Source organism: Siphateles boraxobius, unplaced genomic scaffold, assembly GCF_051911475.1.
Source record: "Siphateles boraxobius isolate OS27281-9 unplaced genomic scaffold, OSU_SipBor_1 7, whole genome shotgun sequence".
Classification (NCBI taxonomy): domain Eukaryota; kingdom Metazoa; phylum Chordata; class Actinopteri; order Cypriniformes; family Leuciscidae; genus Siphateles; species Siphateles boraxobius.
Genome location: NW_027509197.1, coordinates 12967669 through 12988111, shown reverse-complemented (window position 1 = coordinate 12988111; position 20443 = coordinate 12967669). Strand labels below are relative to the sequence as shown.

The following is a 20443-nucleotide window of genomic DNA, read 5'->3' as shown; positions in this document are numbered from 1 at the left end:
CATCTTCATTTATTTTTTATTTTTTTAGCATTTTGATTTTACGATTCCTGGAAGATATCTCTTGCCTGTGATCAAAGACAGTGAGAGCTGATGTTGAGGAGTATAGCCAAATTCGTGCTAAATTATTTTTGATGGATTCAGAAACTCTCCAACTGCTTTTAAAGGGGTCATCGGATGCAAAATACACTTTTATATGGTATTTGCAAATAAATGTGTCTTCGCAGTGTGTGGACACAATCACCATGCAATGAAAAAAATCCATTCACATTTTTTTAATCCTCAAAAAGTTGTTGCTCATTATCATTTATAGAGACATGCAACGAAACGGGTCACTGTGAACAGAGCTGTTTTTAAAGAGGTAAAAATGGTGTTGTTTTACACAAACATTGAGAAATGTTAACCAAACTGTTATGTTACAAACTTTACATGAAGACCCAAAAGAATCATACCAACTTGTGGAAAATGGGCATCCGATGACCCCTGTAAAGGTGACCGGTTTGGGTCTTGACATACATGCTCAGGGCAAGTTGTTATGACACAATGTTATGTACATTGAGCACTGATGTTCAGTTGGGTCAAATTTATTATTATTTTTCAATAAATTTGTATTTTTTAAATATAACTATTTATTTTATTTGGATGAATTTGTCTTTTTATCAGATTTAACAATTGTTACAATTTCCATTTGTGCTGGTCAATTATGAACAATAGGCAAAATTGAACTGCTAGCAAAAATTGAAGCGAATTTGGTTGGGTCGAGGGACCGCTGCTACAAATATTTGGGTGGCTCCGTCCCTAAATCTCACTCTAAACTTTTGATAAAACTTGAGAGCCCTGATGTGATGAGTAACTTATCGACTATAGTGTTCATGTATGTATTATAAAAACAAACCGGACGTATTGGCACTCCATGTTGGCACTGTCATATGACCTACAGTGTCAGTCGCTGTTCTCTGCCATTTATGAATATGACAACTCCTCTCTTGGTATACTAAAGTGTCTAACCTGTTAAAAATTATGGGGTCCGTAAGATTGTTTTAATGTTTTTGAAAGAAGTCTCTTATCCTCACCAAAGTTGTAAATATTTGATCAAAAATAGAGTAAAAACACTAATATTGTGAAATATTATTGCAAATTAAATGAACTGTTTTCTTTTGGAATATATTTTAAAATGTAATTTTTTCCTTTGATGGAAAAGCTGAATTTTCAGCTTCATTACTCCAGTCTTCAGTGTCACATGATCCAACATTGAAAACAGTTGTGCTGCTTAAACTATGATTATACCAACATGAATCTCCATGCTACTATCGGTATTGGTAAAGCTTAAAACTTGAGCTGAGATTTAGCTGGTCAGCTAGCATGGCGGTGGAGCTGGCTACCCAAGGACATCATACTTGTTAAACTAGAGAAGAAGACTATTGGGAACACCAGCAAAGCAGCATCCAATATACATCATATGCTGATACTAGTCTGTATAGGTTGGTATTACCATTAACAGAATCAGGTCCTTTCAATTAACATCAACACTTACACACAGTGTCACGTCTGGCCTCCCACAGATTTAAGCCCATTGTGAGATTTCCTGGAACCGACGACCCAGATGTTCCTGTAATCACGACGCACAGCTGCAGACGCACACACAGGAGGACGTTTCCTCGTCCACATCCTTCCCCCATCCCACGCACACAAAAAAACCTGAGCCCCGATTCTAGGGATCACACTTCCTCAACACACAATCAGCATGGATATATAATTACACACAAGTTGTTTTGTTTTGAGCAAGGAAACACAATCCCAGACCCCTTTCTTGATCTTCCACCCCTCCCCTCACCTCCACCTCAAATCTGACACTCACAAAAACACCACAAACAAAAGCTCGAGAGGACCTGCATTGAACATGCATTCTCTACTGATCACAATCCCTCCTGAATGAAATCATAAAACAAAACAGACCGTGAGCCATGATAACAACCATAGTGGACCGCCAAACACGTAGAGCAATGGCGGACTCAGTCAAAGGTCATTGTCTGGAGATTTAACTGCCAACTTGATCTATCGTCAAGAATTGATGGAATACATTAAACTGTTTTTTTTTAATAGACTGTATTTATATAGCTACATGAAAAGCATGTGTGGAACATATGGGTAAACACTGATCAAACAACCTCCATATGCACTGCCTAATGTCTGATCTTCCTCTCCCAGCTGCTAATAATACTCCATGTTGCACTACAACGACATTGACCAATGTCCTGACTATTGTTTTTCTGTAGATTCCTGACTGATGAAGACAAAAAGGACACAAAGTAACCTATTCCCAACATTATAGGAGAAAACGAGCAAGATCTTCAAGATGGTTCTCTCTCATTTATGTTTTTATATATATAAAAAAAATATATATAACCACTGCTATAAACGTTCTGATCTTATTATATAGTTAATTGCCACACAATATTACAGAGTTACAATTTTAACCAATCGCCAAATAGATCTTAAGCCAAACTCAGATAGATCAGGCTATTTTGGTAAACATCTGCTTTTCCACATTTAATTAATTCCCAGCAGATACAAAATGGGTCCTGCCTTTCTAGTTGAATATCTTATTTCACTTAAAAATATGTTTAATTATGGAAGCAAAATTGTGAATGGTAATTCATGTTGACATTAAACAAGGTATGATATCTTGTGTGGACACTAGAAACCCAGCATCCAAAACAAAACGTATGCTGGTAGCCAACTACTCTGCGCCGCGTCGCAAATCGCACACTGTCTGAGTACGTTTAACATTTAATTTTGACTACACTTCACAACCATTAAAAAAGTATATATATCCTATATAGTATGAATATGGGTAGTATGAATGAAATTCGGACGTTGTTACTGTCACGTGACCTACCAGCGAGACAGTAACACCGTCATTCACTGCCATTCATAAATCTTCTTCCATGGCCTCATGGGATAGTAAACTGTCCATCGGATACACGCTTCAGAATTTTTCGAATACTATGAATTTGGACATACTGCTCTTTTTTCCACATACTATGTATTAGCGAAGTATTTCGGATGCAGGACTGGTCGTTTCAGAAACGGTTAAACATAACCGATTGGTGATGGTGGGGGGCAAATACATTTATTGCTTTTGTGGAGGACAGTGTTGGGTAAATTGCATTTTGGGATAAGATCTGTGCATAGAGGGGTCAATCAGCCTAGCGTCTGTCATACGGACGTCAGCTTTCCGTGGGTGCATTAGGGCAACAGGCTATTTAACAAGTATGATCGTGGAGTCTGGTAGAGCAGTGAAAGCTGTAGGTTAGAGTAGCTGACCTTGAGTACATTGGATCTCTGACGTGCTGAGAACAAATTGGAGCCGTCCAGCCCTGACTCCACCACAGAACAATGAGGCTATTTTACAGCTAAACAATTTGTAAAGCATGACTCTATTCAGCAGGGAGTGAGTCTGCGTGTCCAGTGTGTGTATCTGAATTCATTTGTTTCAGTGTCTTTATGCATGTGTGTGTGGGAGACAGAAAGCAACATTCTAAAGGAAAAATACTGCATTACATTCAATCAACTATTGAGGCCGTGATGAATTCAGAGGTATTGTACATTATCATGGCACATACCATCTGAAATGGTTTTACATTTTTATGAAATTTAAATGATATGGCACATTTGTTTAAGTATTTTTATGACTATTAAATACAATCAATTAAACTGCTATATTTGTATGTCAGCCATATAACTGAATTATCATTGATACTTATGCCTTAAAAACAATCTCAGATGTTATGTTACGTGCAATGCAAAATGACTTTCATCTAAATATACACTACCATTCAAAATTTGGGGGCTTTAAGATAAATTTAATGTTTTTGGAAGAAGTATCTTATGCTCATCAAGGCTGCATTTCTTTAATCAAAATACTGTACAAACTGTTTTCTATTTTGACATACATTAAAATGTTTACCATTCCTGTGATGGCAAACCTGAACTTTCAGCATCATTACTCCATGATCTCTTCAGAAATCAATCTAATATGCTGATTTGATGCTCAATAACATTTCTTATTATAAATGTTGAAAAGTTGTGCTGCTAAATATTTTGTGGAAATGGTGACTCTCGTGATTATTTGATGAATAGAAAGTTCAAAAGAACAACATTTATTTGAATTATTTTTCAAAAAAATGTTGTTCTTTTGAACTTTCTATTCATAGAATAGAATCTTTTGTAACATTATAAATGTTTTTAATGTCACTTTTGATCAATTTAATGTGTCCTTGCTGAATAAAACTATTAATAATTTAAAAAAAAGAAAATTACTGCTCACCCCAAAATTTTTAATGAGAGAGTGTGTGTGTGTGTGTGTGTGTGTGTGTGTGTGTGTGTGTGTGTGTGTGTGTGTGTGTGTGTGTGTGTGTGTGTGTGTGTGTGTGTGTGTGTGTGTGTGTGTGTGTGTGTGTGTGTGTGTGTGTGTGTGTAATATAGTGCACATCCATTGACTGATTGACTGATAAATTCAAATCAGTACTTCATGTCCTTTTCTTTTTACTTTTATAGTAATTCATTTGAAATGTATCCTTATACACGCAATAATATACAATTATGCACTATGTAGTGATCTTGATGAACATGTCAAGGTTTATTTTGCGATAATGATCATTACGTAGTACAGCCTGTGTACTGAAGTCATCTAATCGTTTAGTTTCAATTGACTTTCCTTCACAATTACCCACTCATGACCGGTCACCACTGACAGGTCATCACTGTCTTATTAAATCAAGTTATTTGATTTATGAGATAATTTCTCTGCTTCAAATCAAACCCAAACACAAATAATCACGGCAACACCGCATTAAGGCACAATCAAGCTAACAATGTGACCCCCTGATAAAGAGATAGGCCTACCAAAACAAGCTCTCAGGAAAGCCAGAAACCACAAGACCCCAAAGGAAATAACAAAGAGCGCGCTGGATTCAATTAATTTAAAGAAAAGTGGTCGGAATCAAAAGACACAAGAATGCCTTTTATTTACAGTGCCTTCCTGTTCCTCGGAAACCTCAGAGCTCCTCTTACTGTAAAAACAGCCTGACTGAACCGACGTACTTAATGTGTGGCAGAGAATGACCAAGGAGAGAGAGAATAATTGACTGATTACAAGATAAGAATGAATAGACACTGTTGAACAGAGAACAGAAAGTGTTCTTTTCAGAGCTGCTGTGCTCCTGTTGCCAAACGCCCTTAAAGTGCTGTGCTCTTCTTTCAGGCTGACTAGATAGAGATGAGTCATTTCAGCAAAGTGAGGGAGCGCAAAACTCCTTACCAAGATGTAGAGAGGGGATTTTTTTTTTTGTAGGGGGGTGAGAGCAGAGGAAGTATGAGGAAGAAAGAGGAAAAAAATGAAGAGAGAAGAGAGGGGGAAAAAAATCCCCTATGAGTGTTGCAAAACATTAGCAAGAAAATGGAACCGTGCATCTTTTGACACTTCCATGATGTTAGTATCGAGGTATTATATGTGTTTTTACTACAAAAAAGTCCCTCAGACTACCATAGTGGCAAGAATACATTTGTGAACCCTTTGATAAAATCTAACCCTAACCATTACTCAATAAATGTGGTCTGATCTTCATCTAAGTCACAATTGCAGACAAAATCAATCTGACTAAATTAATAACACACAAGCAGCTGTACTTTTCACAAGTTTATTGAAGACAATGAGTGATCATTTACAGTGCAGTGTAGACAAAGTAAGTGAATATCTAATTGGAGTCAGTTAAAGGGACAGTTCACCCAAAAATGAAAATGCTGTCATAATTTACTTGCACTCAAGTTGTTCCAAATCTATATGAATTCCTTTCTTCTGCTGAGCACAAAAGAAGATATTTTGAAGAAGACATCCAAGACCCATTAACTGTTTGGTTACCCATCTCATTTTCTTAAAAATATCTTCTTTTGTGTTCACAAAGCTAGAAGAGGCTAAAAAAGCACTTCTAAAGACCTGGATGTTCATCAAGATAAGACATCCTGTCTACAAATGTAGAAAATTCAGGACTGTTGTCTATAACTGTGACTTCAATGAAAGATTTCAGAGATCGGGTATTTTTAAGGGTTCACAAACTTATTCTTGTGACTGTAAATGCTGTAAATGGCCCCTTTTTAGATTTAAATTCAAATACACGACTCTCTCAACACTACAAGGTATGAATATCAGGGATCAACCCACAGACTACATAAAAGGTTAAGTAGTTCAAACTGAGAAAGAAAGAGCTCTTATACAAAGTCATTGCACTGAGTTCTAGCACAGATTATTTATATTGCTACTTTAAACTATGTGTGTGAACATGTGTTGGCCATGCAACCGCACCTTAGTCTTTCCCAGCTGCCACTCTTTCTTTGTGACGTCATACTTCGTAAGCAGATCTGCACATTTCCTCCTCTCGTCCACCGTGTGGTTTTTGTCCCTCAGGATCATTGTGTATCTGCACAGGAAGCGGGCACAACTTAAACACATACAAAAACATTCCACCTCGCTCATTTTACTGTAAGAGAACAATGTCCTGATCAAACGTTAACAGATTCAGAAAAACATCCCTGGCATTGTTCATTATGGTTTCAAGGACTTTAACTAACTTTCCAAAAAAACGGGCATCTGGAACAGATTTTGTGCTTCAAACTTTATTTTGATGGACTGTCAGTGGTTTTGTGATGGTTTCTTGGCCACGTGTCTCACCTGCTGAGGAAGTCTTGAAAGACTCTCCGTACAGGAAAGCCTGCTCTACGGATCTTCACCGTCTCCAGCATTCCAGAGTAACGTAGCTGATTCAGAACCACATCTGCATCAAATTTATTTGCGTTCTGGAAGAAGATAGAATGAGATGTCCTTCAGCACGGATATCAACTGGCTATGCCCAATTTTGGTCCTAATACACTATCACAAGTCAATAAGAAACAGCATTCATAATCTCTCTCTCTCTCTAATAAAGTATTTTAACTTTATAATATTATAAAGTGTATTATATATAAGTATTTTTAGTATCAGTACTTTTGTCTTATTTTCTGTTCAAATATATAAACATCCTTAAAAGCAAGATAAAACTTTGGGTAACACTTTATTTCAATGGTCTACTTAGACATTCTGTTGACTACATAAACGTTGCACCTACATTTCAAATTACTCTCATTGGAGTATATGTATTAGTAGACTGTGTGCTTGATATCTGATAACACTTTATTTTGATGGTCCCCAGAAGACATTATACTGACTATAAGTACTGTACATGTCCACTTATTCTAGTAACCCTGACAGAATAAGTCTAATGAGAGTTAGTTGACATGTAGGTGCAATGTTACTTATATTTAACAGAATGTCTAAAGGGCACCATCAAAATAATTTTAAACCAGGTTTATTATCAGAGAATATCTTAAAATAAGTTTTTCTTTTTCAGCTTATTTTTCTTTCCCCATTGGCAAACAATGTTTTTATTTTCAATGCAGAAATGTTGTGAGGTTCTATGCTTAAAAACTGTATACTGTTATATATTTATTCATCACTATCAAGTAGTAGGGTCTCAATATGATTATTAAATAATAAAAAAGTGTTAGAAAATAGACAAACAAGAAATTTTTTTTCCTAATGGTGTATGATACATAAACTTAATATATATTCTCTTATAAATAATCTAAATTTGGTACAAAAAAAAAGAAAATAAAGAAATTTTAATATTTTTAAACCAGACCAAAATACGGGGGGAAAAAACTGATTTTTGCAGTGTATGACGTGATGCTTCAGTTGTTGATGTTTCAGTTGTTGATGAAGGATTGCAAAGACAAACATTTTATCTTAAGAATAACATAAACCAGATGAAACATGTGCAATGAGACTAGGAATCTTTATTGGGCCTGTTTTGATTTGTCTTTAACCGTAACCTAGGGGGAGATAATATAGATGCTTGTTTTGATCTGTCACATAAAAAACAAAAGACGTCTGTGGGCAGAAAAAGGGGTGAAACCCCACCGCCAGTCATGAAGCCTTCAACTGGGATTGATTATGTCTATTGTGTGAGGTGTTGCGTCATGCTCAGTGGCGATCTGTAGCTGGATCAGTAACGTCAGTGCCTGGTGTTCAGCTGCTCCCACACAGTCCAGTCCCATCAGGCCGTTTGATGACTATGTTAAGGAGCGGGGCTCATTGTTAGTAGCCTGGACATCTGGTGCAGCTTAACTGCGTGCTCCACTATTGACTTTTGCCTTGTCCTTCATTTCAATCAGCAGAATCTCAACCAAAATGATCATGTCAGGCTAATGTGTCAGGACACTGAAGTGTATTTCTGGTCTCCCTGAGTAATTTGGGCATTCAACTTGGGTTAGACATGAAGTATGCAGCATTAGAATTGTCCATAAAGGGGCCTGAAGTGGGGTGAGATGAGCGAGCGATCACTGTTGTGTGGCATAAACGATAGAAGAAAAGGTGTGTAATGACAGAGGGAGCCAGGCAGATTGCCAGACGAGGCCACAGATCCCCTCCCTGAGGACAGTTATCACAATACAACAACCCCAAAAGAAGCGCCAACCCGATCCTCTGCCCGCTGAAACGAGAGTCCTTGATAAATCAATACAATCATAATAATTCCAGTAATATGGGAGCTCAAATGAGCACTTTTACAGCTCGACCGTATCATATAATGAAGGGTAGAGGCTGCCTCTGGCTCTGTGTGATTTGCTGGCCATTATCTCTACATTCCTCTGCTGCAGGTCAGGAGTGTGATTCTCCTCTCTGAAGCAGACAGCCGTGACCTCTGACCCCAGCACAGGCGGGTTTGGGCTGTAGGAATGTGCTGGCGGTGGGGATGGGCCGTTCCGTTCTGAGCAGATCAGCACAAAGAGACTCTATGTACAGAGCAGAACAGGACAGACTCAGAGCACTTGCTGGCTGTACAGCTTCTCACATGGAGATGATGCCAGAATGTTCTGTGATGCAAGGGAGTTTTTACTTTAAATGAGCAGAGGCCACTAGTCTGCTAATAATGATTTCGGTCACCCTTTAGATTAGGGTCCAGTTCTCACTATTAACTTATTAGTAACTATGACTTTTGCCTCAATAAACTCCTAATTACTTATTATTAATAGTTAGTAAGGAAGTTGCGTATGTTAGTAAGTTAAGTTTAGGTATATTGGGTAGGATTAAAGGATGTAGAATAAGGTCATGCAGAATAAGGCATTGATATGTGCTTTATAAGTACTAATAAACAGCCAACATCTTAGTAATATACATACTAATAAGCAACTAGTTAATAGTGAGAATTGGACCCTAAACTAAAGTGCAACCATGATTTCTTTATGAGTTTTTCATGTTTTTCATGTAAATTATCATGTAAAAAGTACCCTTAAAACTAGGTACATTTATTGATTAATTATTCAAATGTATTATTAAAGGTGCAATGTGTAAAAATTTTGAGTGTCTATTAACAGAAATGCAATATGACATCCATAACTATGTGTTCAGTGGTGTATAAAGAACTTACTTAATAAACCGTAATGTTTTTATTACCTTAGAATGAGGCATTTATATCTACATAGGTGCGGGAATCGCCTTCTATGAAGGTCGACATATTGTGACGTCATGTTTCTACCGTAGCCGACAGCGAACAAACAGCGCTACAGAGCGCGTTTCGTCACTACCTTGAAAGAGAAGCCGTAGAAAGCTAGAAGCTAGACATAAACACCGTGAGTAGTGACTTTTCCCTTGTCAGTGGTGTAAAATATGTAGTTGGATTGTTTCATGTAACTTAATTCTTCTCCCTCGCTGTGTTATGGCTTTGCTATGTGGGGATAAATGTGCTGGTTACGTTCGTGAGACAGCTGATTAGTACTCTTGTCATTGACCGTAAAACAGTTACAGGAATCACAAACCCGTCAATCTTGGAAGCATTTTAAGTCGATCGAGTTTCCAAAATCGGAGAAAAAAAGCCTATTGTGTGTAGTAAATGGTGTCTAGGGGATGTGGAGGCGCGCGCGCTGTTACAATCACTTTATTTTTGCCGCACACACCTTTGGGCTCATGCGGACGCGTCCAGTATAAACAAGGCTTAACGCTTTAACCAGCTCAGCCACAGTAAGAGCTCATATTAGCCAGCTAAACTTTTACTACCCTGTTAGAAAAAATATATAGTTGCATAGTTTCATGTGGTTCTTCTCCCTCGCTGTATTATGGGTTTGCAATGTGGGGAGAAATGTGCTGGTTACGTTCGTGAGACAATCAACTAATTACTATTATTATATTATATATTAAGACCCTTGATCCTCACCTGACTATGGCTTTGTAAACTTTATCCATGATGTGGTTTATAATGGACTGTGGTACAGAAACTTGGTTTACTCTGGCTATTCTCTGCCGTCTCAGAAGACGATGTTTGTCCCGTTTTAGCCACCGTAGCTTCTTCGAAAAGGAGGGGTGAGCGGTGGGCTGAGCCCTTAGTGTAAACTCGCAACCGAACCGCTAGATGTCACTAAAAGTCACACACTGCACCTTTAAAAAAAGTATCAATTTTATTTCTTATATTTGTCTAAACTTACATTTTTACCTTTCAGACATTTAATGCACAGGCTAAGTAGCTGACCAGGTTAACAATTCACTGCAAGTTATATTTTGTATATAACTGTTTATGTGGTGAATAAAAATCTTGAATCTTAACTTTAAAAGCAACATTACATACTTAAAAAATTGTACAAGACAAAATACTCTTGTATTAAAGATACGAAAGATATAAAACAATAAAGATATCTTAATAACTTGTGCAGTGTTGCTTCAAAAATGGGTAACGCTTCCTTTTACAGTCCTGTTCCCCATGTACATACTATGTACTTATTATAGTAATTACAATAACAGGGTAATAACTAGGTACTAACCCTGAACCTAACCCCAAAACCTAACCTTAACCCATGTACTTACCTTATATTACCCAGTACTTTCTTAGGTAAGTACACTGTATGTACACATAAGTTAACACACTGTAAAATCAAGCATTATTACCCAGTACTTTTTTAGGTAAGTACACTGTAAGTACACGTAAGTTAACGTACTATAAAAGGAAGCTTTGGAAGCTTTTATCTTGTTTCAAAACAGGGACCAGAGGATGTTCAAGGATCAAAAAGTCTGGTCTGTATCTCATTGCTCTTGAAACTCATTTGCATTTCTGCATATTCAAATTTGGTGCTTCAATATTTGGTTACGAGACAAGCAGGAAGCAGCACTGCTGGACGTTATTGACTTCATACGTTGCACAACACAGCTTGAATATGGACATGCTTGAATATGATTCACGATCTACAGTGAAAGGTAAAGTTATTGGTGAATAACTCAAATTTGAGAAGGTTCAGTAAAAAAAGCTACTATAAATTTTGCAGGCCGAAAAGGTCCATTGCCCGTAGTGAAGTGATGCATCAAGCATAGCTCACACACAAAAAACACTTTCAATCAAAGTAGCTTTCTGGTGATCAGTGAGACTCACACGGCCAACTTTAACGTGTGCTAAATGTGTGTGGGGCACATTTTCATCCACAAGTGAAACTCCCGATCGCAGATTCTGACTGAAATGACTGGATTTCACGTGCAAAATATTGCCGAACAACAATAAATGAGGCTGCACCTTAAGACTTAAGAAGAATTTAAATATTTAATTTGAATGAACTACTTCTGCTTTTGATCATTTTTATTATATAGAAAAGACCAGAGTGAACATTCATTCAAAATGCTAATGTTTGGAAGGAGAAAGAAAGTGATGCATTTTGCAATGACTTGAGGATGAATTAATAATATCAGACTTTTATTTTGGGGTGAACTATTCCTTTGAAAGTGACAGTGACGCTTTTGGAAGATCGGTTTTATTGTCTGACTCAATAAGGAAATTAAATATGGTTTGATTGCGATATGGACGGTACAAAAAATGTGTCGATCCTACCTTCTCCATGTTAGGTTTGATGCAGCGCACAAAGAAAGGGTTGGAGGCACTTAAAGTAGCCATCAGTGCATGAAGAGAGTCCTGCAACACAGTTACAATAACACTAAATTACACCCCTGCACAGGAAAGTAACAGCACCAAAAGGGCAGTTCAGCAACCAGAGCTGCTATTTGCTTGTCCGTCCCACATCTCCTGTTGAAGAGGGCAAACACAGGCAGTGACAGGGCCCATATTTACCTAGACACACCAAGGACCCTTCAACCTGGCACTCTATCCCACAGTCTCAGACTGAGAGGCTCCAGGCTGGCTTTAATGACAGGGGAACAGGGGAACATGCACAGACCCTGTCAAACCCTTGTGCCCGGTTTGTGGGTAATCCCCTGGCTTTAAGAGCCACAGTACAAGGGCAGCTGCCAAATCCCCTGCACGGCAGTTATGACATGCAAAGCCCCGTAACCCCGCAAACCAGCAGATATACAGGGACTTAGACAAAGGGGACAAAACACACACATGCAAGGTACACACACAGTCACACAAGTGCAGAAAAATAAACAACATTTCTGCTAGGTTTGCACTCATAACCTTGAATGTCCACCCAGAATAGACAAGAAGACAGGAGCTCTGTTTCAAAACTTACTGAGCTGCTTCACTGAATACTTGCTGCACAGGCAGCTTTCTTTTAAGGGAGCATCCTAACTATCATGAAACCCATTAAGTGACTGATTTGAAATGTTCTACATAGGCAGCAATTCTGCGTGTCACACAAAAAGGACTCGATGATTCGACGATTGATTACAAAAGAGTGCAACAGTATCTGCCCACTTTTCAGCGGCCTTGGATCAAGTATTTATTTCCATTAGTTTTTCCCATTAAGATTATATAAAAAAAAGTAATATAAGCCATGAACAAAAACCAACCAGCTATGATGTGAATGAAAACATTACAATTTGAATTGATTTGAAGCAAGCCAAATTGAAAATCTGAAAAAAGACAAGACTGTGATAGACAGTGAAAGAACTATAATCTCATGAAGCATTGTGAACAGTGGCATCATGCCCATTCAAAGTGCACGTGCCCCCTCAGATTTTTCCTCCCTGTAATTTTTTTTGTCACAACTTTATTCCTATTATGCTCCATAATTACCAGAGCCTATAACGACTCAAATGTATTCTTCTGGATGTGTAATAAATCGGTCAGCATCAGCCCGCCCCTTTTTCCTAATATGGTGCCTGTGTATCAAATCTTTGCTGTGTATGTTCAAGCAACTCACTCGTCTCGCACGTTGAGCTGGCAATGTTTTACAGATGGTCTTGAAGTGGTAAGTGGGCAAAGCAACAAATCGAAATTGAATTAGTTATCGGATGATATTAAAAGGTAGTGGGATTATTTGTGGTTGACCTGGAAATTTTAACTTGATCAAAAAGTTATGGATTTGATATTAGCTGCGAATTCAGAGCATTAACTTAAGTTGTGTCAGTGTAACGTTATCGATAGCTAGCCTAGTCCAACCGTAAACTAGTTGGCTAATGTTACTGCCTGCCATACAAAACCAATAAGCCATAGTAACGTTATCTGATCGGTTTTGAAACATCTGTTCTGTTTTGTCTTTGTGTCAAAGTCTCCAGCTGGTTCAATTGTTTTCAGTTTCGTAGAAACGAGGGTTTTGAATTTGTTAACAGGGTTGCTGCTAGCTCCAATAAGGTATTTCTGTCCCTCCCAAACTGCATTGAAATGGTAAGTTTAGCAGACAGAATTTAAAAATTTTCAGGGGGAGAAACCCCCTGACCCCTCCTAACATGATCCATATCACCCGTCAAAAAACAATTGCAACGTCTCAGATTGTGCCCCCCCAGAATTTTGGCTTGCATGACGCCCCTAATTGTGAATGAGATAATAAAAATACAAAAAATGAAACGTCATACGTTGAAATGACGGCTTCAACAAAAAGAAAATAACATAATTTAACATATCTTACAGAAGTGAATAAAATATACGTTTTTGAACATTCTTCTTGCTTCGTTAGCCATCTTGGATTTTTTTTTTATACAGAGTTTGTCGCAATACATTCTTTTTATGTGAAGGATGTGAACCTGCCCTAGAGTTTAGTAAAAACAAGGTATTTTAGCACATCTGCAATGCCTTAGCTGCCTACATAGGCAGCTCACTAGGTTTTGGAACAGAGCACGTGTCTCACAATCTTATCATCCGGATTCTCTCAAAATGTAGTTTCACATAGTTGCATCACATGGCAAATTCCGATCATTGATCTGTGTCTTACCCTGAACTGAGAGCTGACGGTGGGTTTGCGGCGGGCAGTGCCCATCTTCAAAGTATCATCTCCACTCCTGCTACCAACACGCTCAAACAGGTCGTAGATGAAGTCAAGTCTTAGAAACACACAATAGAGATAATATCACTCACAGACATCATTCATATCAGCAGAAATGTAGATCAGCAACAACTGCTTCAAGGTAGTTGAAGGATGTTTAAGAATTTATATGGGAAAATGTATGGGAAAGTTATTTAAACAGCCTTTTGCCTTCACTAGATACTTTGATATGATTCTAAAATATGACAAGTTCATTTTTAGAAGTATACATATTCCAAGTAGTCTTTTAATATAAGCTCATAAAAGCGGAATAAAATAATGTTTTTCAATACAGTTTAGTATCAAAAGTGATACAGTTTAGATACAGTTAGTGTCAACTACCCTTATATAATTTTTTTGCGTAACACTTTAAAATAATGTTTCATTTGTTAACAATAGTTAACTACATTAGTTAACATGAAATAAGAATGAACAATACTTCTACAGCATTTATTATTTTTAGTCTGTTATTTTTAACATTTACGAATACATTATTTACAGGGGTGGTAAGATGCCCTTTTCACAAGATGTAAAATAAATCTCTGATGTCCCGAGAGTGTTCGTGAAGTTTTAGCAAAAAAATAGCCCACAGATATTTTTATATAGCATGTTAAAGTTGTCAAAAACGTACCGTTTTGTGCCTGGCCCTTTAAATGTAAATGAGCCGTCTCAGAGGACGGGGTTTCAATAGCTCTTGTGTGTTAGCAGCTGCGATTACCTCACGCAGACACACTAAAATGACAGAAACTGTTCTGCCTTTAATGTTAAAACAGAGTCAGACAAAGATGGAGAGACTCAAGAAGAAGTGACAACATGTAGAATGCAACAGGACGTCTCTGAATCGTTAGTTGATGAATTTATGTTGCTGGTGTGGAGTTAACTATCTTCAATTAGCATATTCTGTCATGATAATCTATAAATCGCTCGTATAGGAACTGTTGTGAGATGCACACTTAGTGACTTTTTATTGCATGTGAAAAGAAGCTGATGTCACTAACCCGGGAAGAATGTCATGTAGTCCCTACCAGCCGTTTGTTGTAGTCCTTTTCTTTAAAAGCAAATATCTCCCTTTGCTTTGAACTTTGAGCATTGTAACTTTGCAGATGTTGTTTATGCTCAAACAAAAACATTTCACACTAGCTAAAGTTAGAAAAGGGAAATCGTGTTTTACCACCCCTTTAAAGGGTTAGTTCAAGGGTTAGCTCTTATGGGTTTGGAAAGACATGAGGGCGAGTAACTTATGACATTTTCATTTTTGGGTGAACTATCCCTTTAATTTTTCCTTTGTAAATTAAATCCCTTTGTATTTGTTAACAAACAATGAATAATTATATGTTTGCTACCTAACATTATCAAAGACTCATAAATGCTTTAAAAAATAAACTGCCATGTTAGCTAATGCATTTACCAATGTAAACAAATGAGACCTTATTGTACACTGTTACCATTTTTTTCAGTATGAGAAGTATGATTTACAGTATATGCATCACTGATCTCATGACAAGCTGGAAAAACTTTTGATCATAGTATCCACAGCATTGTTTAAAATAGCAGAAATGACGTGAATGATTTGTCACCTGCTGTCCTTCAGCATGTTGAGAATATCATCCCTGAAAGTGTCTCTGTTCTTCTCTAGAATGCCACACACATCATACAATACCTGACACACACACACAAAGAAAAGTTACAAAATACATGTACAGTGACTAAAATGCTAATTGATCCATTTATTAATATAATCTTTTTATATAACTCCTTCATGTAAACCCACCGCATATATAGTCTACTTCATGTGTCTGCCCCAACATTTCTAACTGAACTGAACTTAATTGTGTATGTGAATAAAATACAAAGTCTCTGATTCCTGCATTGTTCTTTCAGCCAATTGATGAGAGACCAAAGAGAGAGTTTGATCGAGCTGGTACTGCCGAAGTTTAATGCAGTCACCTGTTGAGTATTACTCAGTCGTGACCTCCGTGGCGACAGATTCCTCCACAGGTCTTAACACCTTGAAATAAACTCCTGAGCTGTAGAGTATGCAGCATCCAAAACCAAAACACATGCTGGGGGTATTTATATCACCAACTTGATAATTACAATATCTCATTTAGACAGATAATTCATCCAGATCTCATTGTCCAATCTTTTATTTGTGTTGGCCAAATAAGCAGATGCTAAAAATGCTGCATCTGAAAGCATTTGAAAGACTGCATGCAACTTGCATATCTCAGACAGTGGTTTAAATCAGTATCTTTGGCTTGTTCTCCAGTAAAAATCCTTAAAACAAGATATATTTACCTGAGAAGCATGCAACCTGATGCAATGCTGCTTCTCAGGAAAATGTATCTGTGTAGATGTTTTTGCTGGTAAACAAGACTAAAATGCGGATTCTTTTTTGAAGTAAAAAAAGTAAAAGCATGTGAAAAGCAAGTAGAAGTGTGAAAGAAAACTGTCTGAAAAAAAGAAAGTATTGCAACTAGAGAAGGAGCTGGACAGCATGCCAAATGCTTCTCAAGGGAATGCATGTTAGCCGTGTGGTTTCCAGCACATTAAACTGTGAAGGCTTCGTGTAGTGCCCATGGTGAAAGGGCAAACCAACTTCCCTTTCCATCTCTCAGTACTTTTTTCAGCAAACTGAACTGACTTCTTTCTCTTACTCTCCTGAACAGACCCTCTTATAGACCGAAACTGACACTGGTAGATGATGAGAGAGAGTGAGAAGACTGGGGAAGTCCAGAGCTCACTACCTCTTGGTAATCACGCCTGTGCAATAGTGATAGACCGGTATATTGGTCACTATTTTAGATTATAGGCATCAACAGAAATGGTTATTCCACCAGCTGTTGGTTTCAAAACGTAGCAACATGTAGCAACAAATGAAGTCTGATGTCAATTTAAAGCTTTTAAACTTTTGGCAGACCTTATAAAATCTTTCCAACCTCACACATAATAGCATATAACTAATACTAAAATAACACGGTGTGTTGATGTAATTACCTCTCCTGCATAATGTTTAATACCAAACTGGTGATCTGCCACTCTTGGTTTCACGTAGTAAGGGTTTGTCTGCAGAGGCAGAAACACATAACACATTGATTATATTTTGCAGCGTGCACACTCAAAGATACTTCAGTCGAGGCAGACTGTGTGTGGGTTCTCCGAGGACACACTCATTGTTCCCGGGGCCTGAGGAAAGCCTGCTCACGTTACCGTATTGTGCATGTGCGTGTGAGAGGCTGTGGGGGTGTGACTGGGTGGTGCCTATCGGATCAGCGCTGGTCTTTATCAGTGAGTTTAAAGAAGCATTAACTCTCTGTGATCTGAAATGAGACGAGGAGAAGAAAGCGCATATGTCTGTGAGTGTTTTGAAAAGGAGGACTTACAGCATGCCGGCTATGGAGTTTCTCCAGCAGGGTGTAGTCCGTGCCTTTAGGGAATCTGCTCTCTTCATTGATAAGAGCCAACATGCCCAGTTTCTGAGAAAAAGAGCACAATGATCTAAGCACACACTCTCTGGCTCTCCACACACAAAATGTATCATTATTACCACAGGGGTCTCGTTCGTAGTCATGCATTTATGCGAGATATTGCCCGAAGGGCATTAGATATTGCTTGTGTGTTTTTAAGAAGTTGATCTTTTTCTGTGACAACGCAGGAAGAGGACTAAGATTGAAATTATTTCGGGAAAACTTTATTTTACAGTTTCCTTGTTACATATGTTACATGTACTTACTCTAGTAATAACAGTAAATTCTGCAAAATTACAAGCAACTAACCCTAAACCAGACCCTATTCCTTACCCTATAGTAAGTACATGTTGTTAATTGATATTACTCAGTACGTAAATGTATAATTACACTGTAACAAGGACACAATAAAATAAAATGTAACCATTATTTCTTTTTTCATATTCCCCTTTTTAGTCACTTGATATGGATTGTCTGATATATTAAGACCATATATTAAGCACGGAGACATCTTTTCAATTTGAACTGGAACATGTAATTTTTACTGTAAAATAACATGCAGTAATTTGCAATCTCTAAAACATTCCCTGTTGAATGTTAGAAAAACAGTTATGTGTACAAATTCACTTTAGTATGTTTATCAGATAATGTACAAAACAATTACATTGTGAAATGTTCCAGACCTCTTAGAGACTGTTCAAAAGTTTGCGGTCAGCAAGTCTCTTATGCTCTCACCAAGGCTGCATTTATTTCAAAACTACAGTCAAAACAGTAATATAGTGAAGTTTAAAAACACAGTTTATATTTTAAAATGTAATTAATTCCTGTGATGTCAGAGCTGAATTTTACAGCATCATTACTCCAGTCATCAGTGTCACATTTTTATGGAGAAAGGATTCTTTGATGAATAGAAAGTTCAAAAGAACAGCATTTATTTGAAATGGAAATCTTTTGTAACATTATAAATGACTTTACTGTCACTAGAAATGTTAATGATGAAGAGGCTAGGAAATGATGCAGAGAAGAGACAGGTACATCACCTGAATGAGCCCTTATTTACTTTTGTTAGACCGTCTAATAAGCCAATCTTTCTGAAAATGACTAATGTAGAGATTATATGCTACTTTTTATCGACAATTAAATAGTTTATAATGAACACTGTGGGGTCCCAGTGAGAGCTGATTAAAGGTTAAAAGGCCACCTTTTCGATCAGATCCAAACACTCAGCATTGTCCATCCAATCGATGGCCTCCCAGTGTATCCCCTCCCTGTGTGGAGACAAAAGAAAACCTCTTGACAACAGATACACACATCACAACACCACAAGTACACAAAGGTAGTATTATCCTCAGAGTTCATGTGATGAAATGAGCTGTGACCGGGCTCTGCTGACCCCCCTCCTCAGCCATCACATTTCAACACAAGAACACAACTGTGTGGGAAAGAGGAGACCCATTCACACATCTGGCAAAGTGCCTCCATAGCCACTACAGCAAGAAGAGGCAGAGAAAGCCTCTCCCTTAGTTAAGCTGCTATCTCTCCATCACTCTGCCCTTAAAGTGCAGGACCGTCCATGTCATGTACATCATGTCACATACACCTCTGGGACACGTCGCACACCTCCTTCCTTCTATACGACTTCACCCTGTTGTGACCTGAGCTCTCTGTGACACCTGATAGCTTGAAGCTACGTGTCTACAGAGCAGCCTGTGTCGGACTCTTAGGTTTTCCACAGCAGTTTCATGACGTATGACGTAACTCTGAAGACATAATCTATGCATGTGAATGCTTAGTCAATGCATTACAGGTGTGCAGTCCAGTTATATACACTTATTTATGTTTACATTGTGTGTCAGGAACATACTTCAGAAGTCAAGAAGTCATGATAGAGCTTCTTTTACATGTCTGAGTTATGTTGTTGTTTGCTAAAAACTAATACCTGAAACAAACTGTTCACAAGTATATGAGGTGAAAACCGCTAGCTCAGAGGTGCATTGAAATGTTTTAGCTTAAACATAAGCCTAAAGTGGTCTTTTCTAGAGTCAGCCCAATAATGGACTTTCATTTCTCACATGGTTCATTTTCTCACTAGAGCAGACATTAACATAAGACATACATACATCTACAGTCATTTCAGGATGAATTGGTAGAGCAATAGTTTAAAAAGACAAGGTATTTTTTATAGCTCGCTGAATAATAGAACATCCAGTTTATCGGCACAGATATTTGGTAACCGCATGTGGCAATATTCAGTTAGCTAGCAACAAGCATGTATGATTCTCTAAGATTCTCAAGGCCTGAAAAATACGTTGAAATGTGTCAGAGTGCAATTCATAATGCAAAACAATCACGCATTGCATTCTTAGAGTGGCCACAAAGGGCGCTCCAGTAAGCACTGCTGTTTTCTACAGTCAATTTTCTCTTTCAAGACACTATGCATGAGCAGTTTGAAAACAATCTTGATCAATCTGAGTATGTTAGTTACTAACTTAAGTATTACCCCCTTGAGAACAAATGTCTGTTATCATCACAGTGATGCAAGCCGTCATGTGCCTCATTTTTTCATCTATCTAGTTAAATGGAGGATGGAAGACAGTGTAGAACTATCTAAGCTGGTTTCTAGAGCAAAATTAGGTCAAAATCTAAGAATCAGG

At 37.8% G+C, this 20443-nt stretch overlaps 1 protein-coding gene across 1 annotated transcript in view; it reads right to left on the bottom strand.

The window, feature by feature from the left end:
* The window catches only part of myo10l3 (myosin X, like 3), a 77006-nt gene that overhangs the window by 21332 nt on the left and 35231 nt on the right, over window positions 1-20443 (bottom strand). Inside the window, exons 13-20 of the mRNA XM_077217112.1 lie at window positions 18991-19057; window positions 17706-17798; window positions 17320-17388; window positions 15900-15982; window positions 14233-14341; window positions 11955-12035; window positions 6728-6852; window positions 6362-6476 (exon numbers count right to left, since the gene is read on the bottom strand). Of these exons, the coding sequence (XP_077073227.1) occupies window positions 6362-6476; window positions 6728-6852; window positions 11955-12035; window positions 14233-14341; window positions 15900-15982; window positions 17320-17388; window positions 17706-17798; window positions 18991-19057 (742 nt within the window). The remainder of the gene's footprint in view (window positions 1-6361; window positions 6477-6727; window positions 6853-11954; window positions 12036-14232; window positions 14342-15899; window positions 15983-17319; window positions 17389-17705; window positions 17799-18990; window positions 19058-20443) is intronic.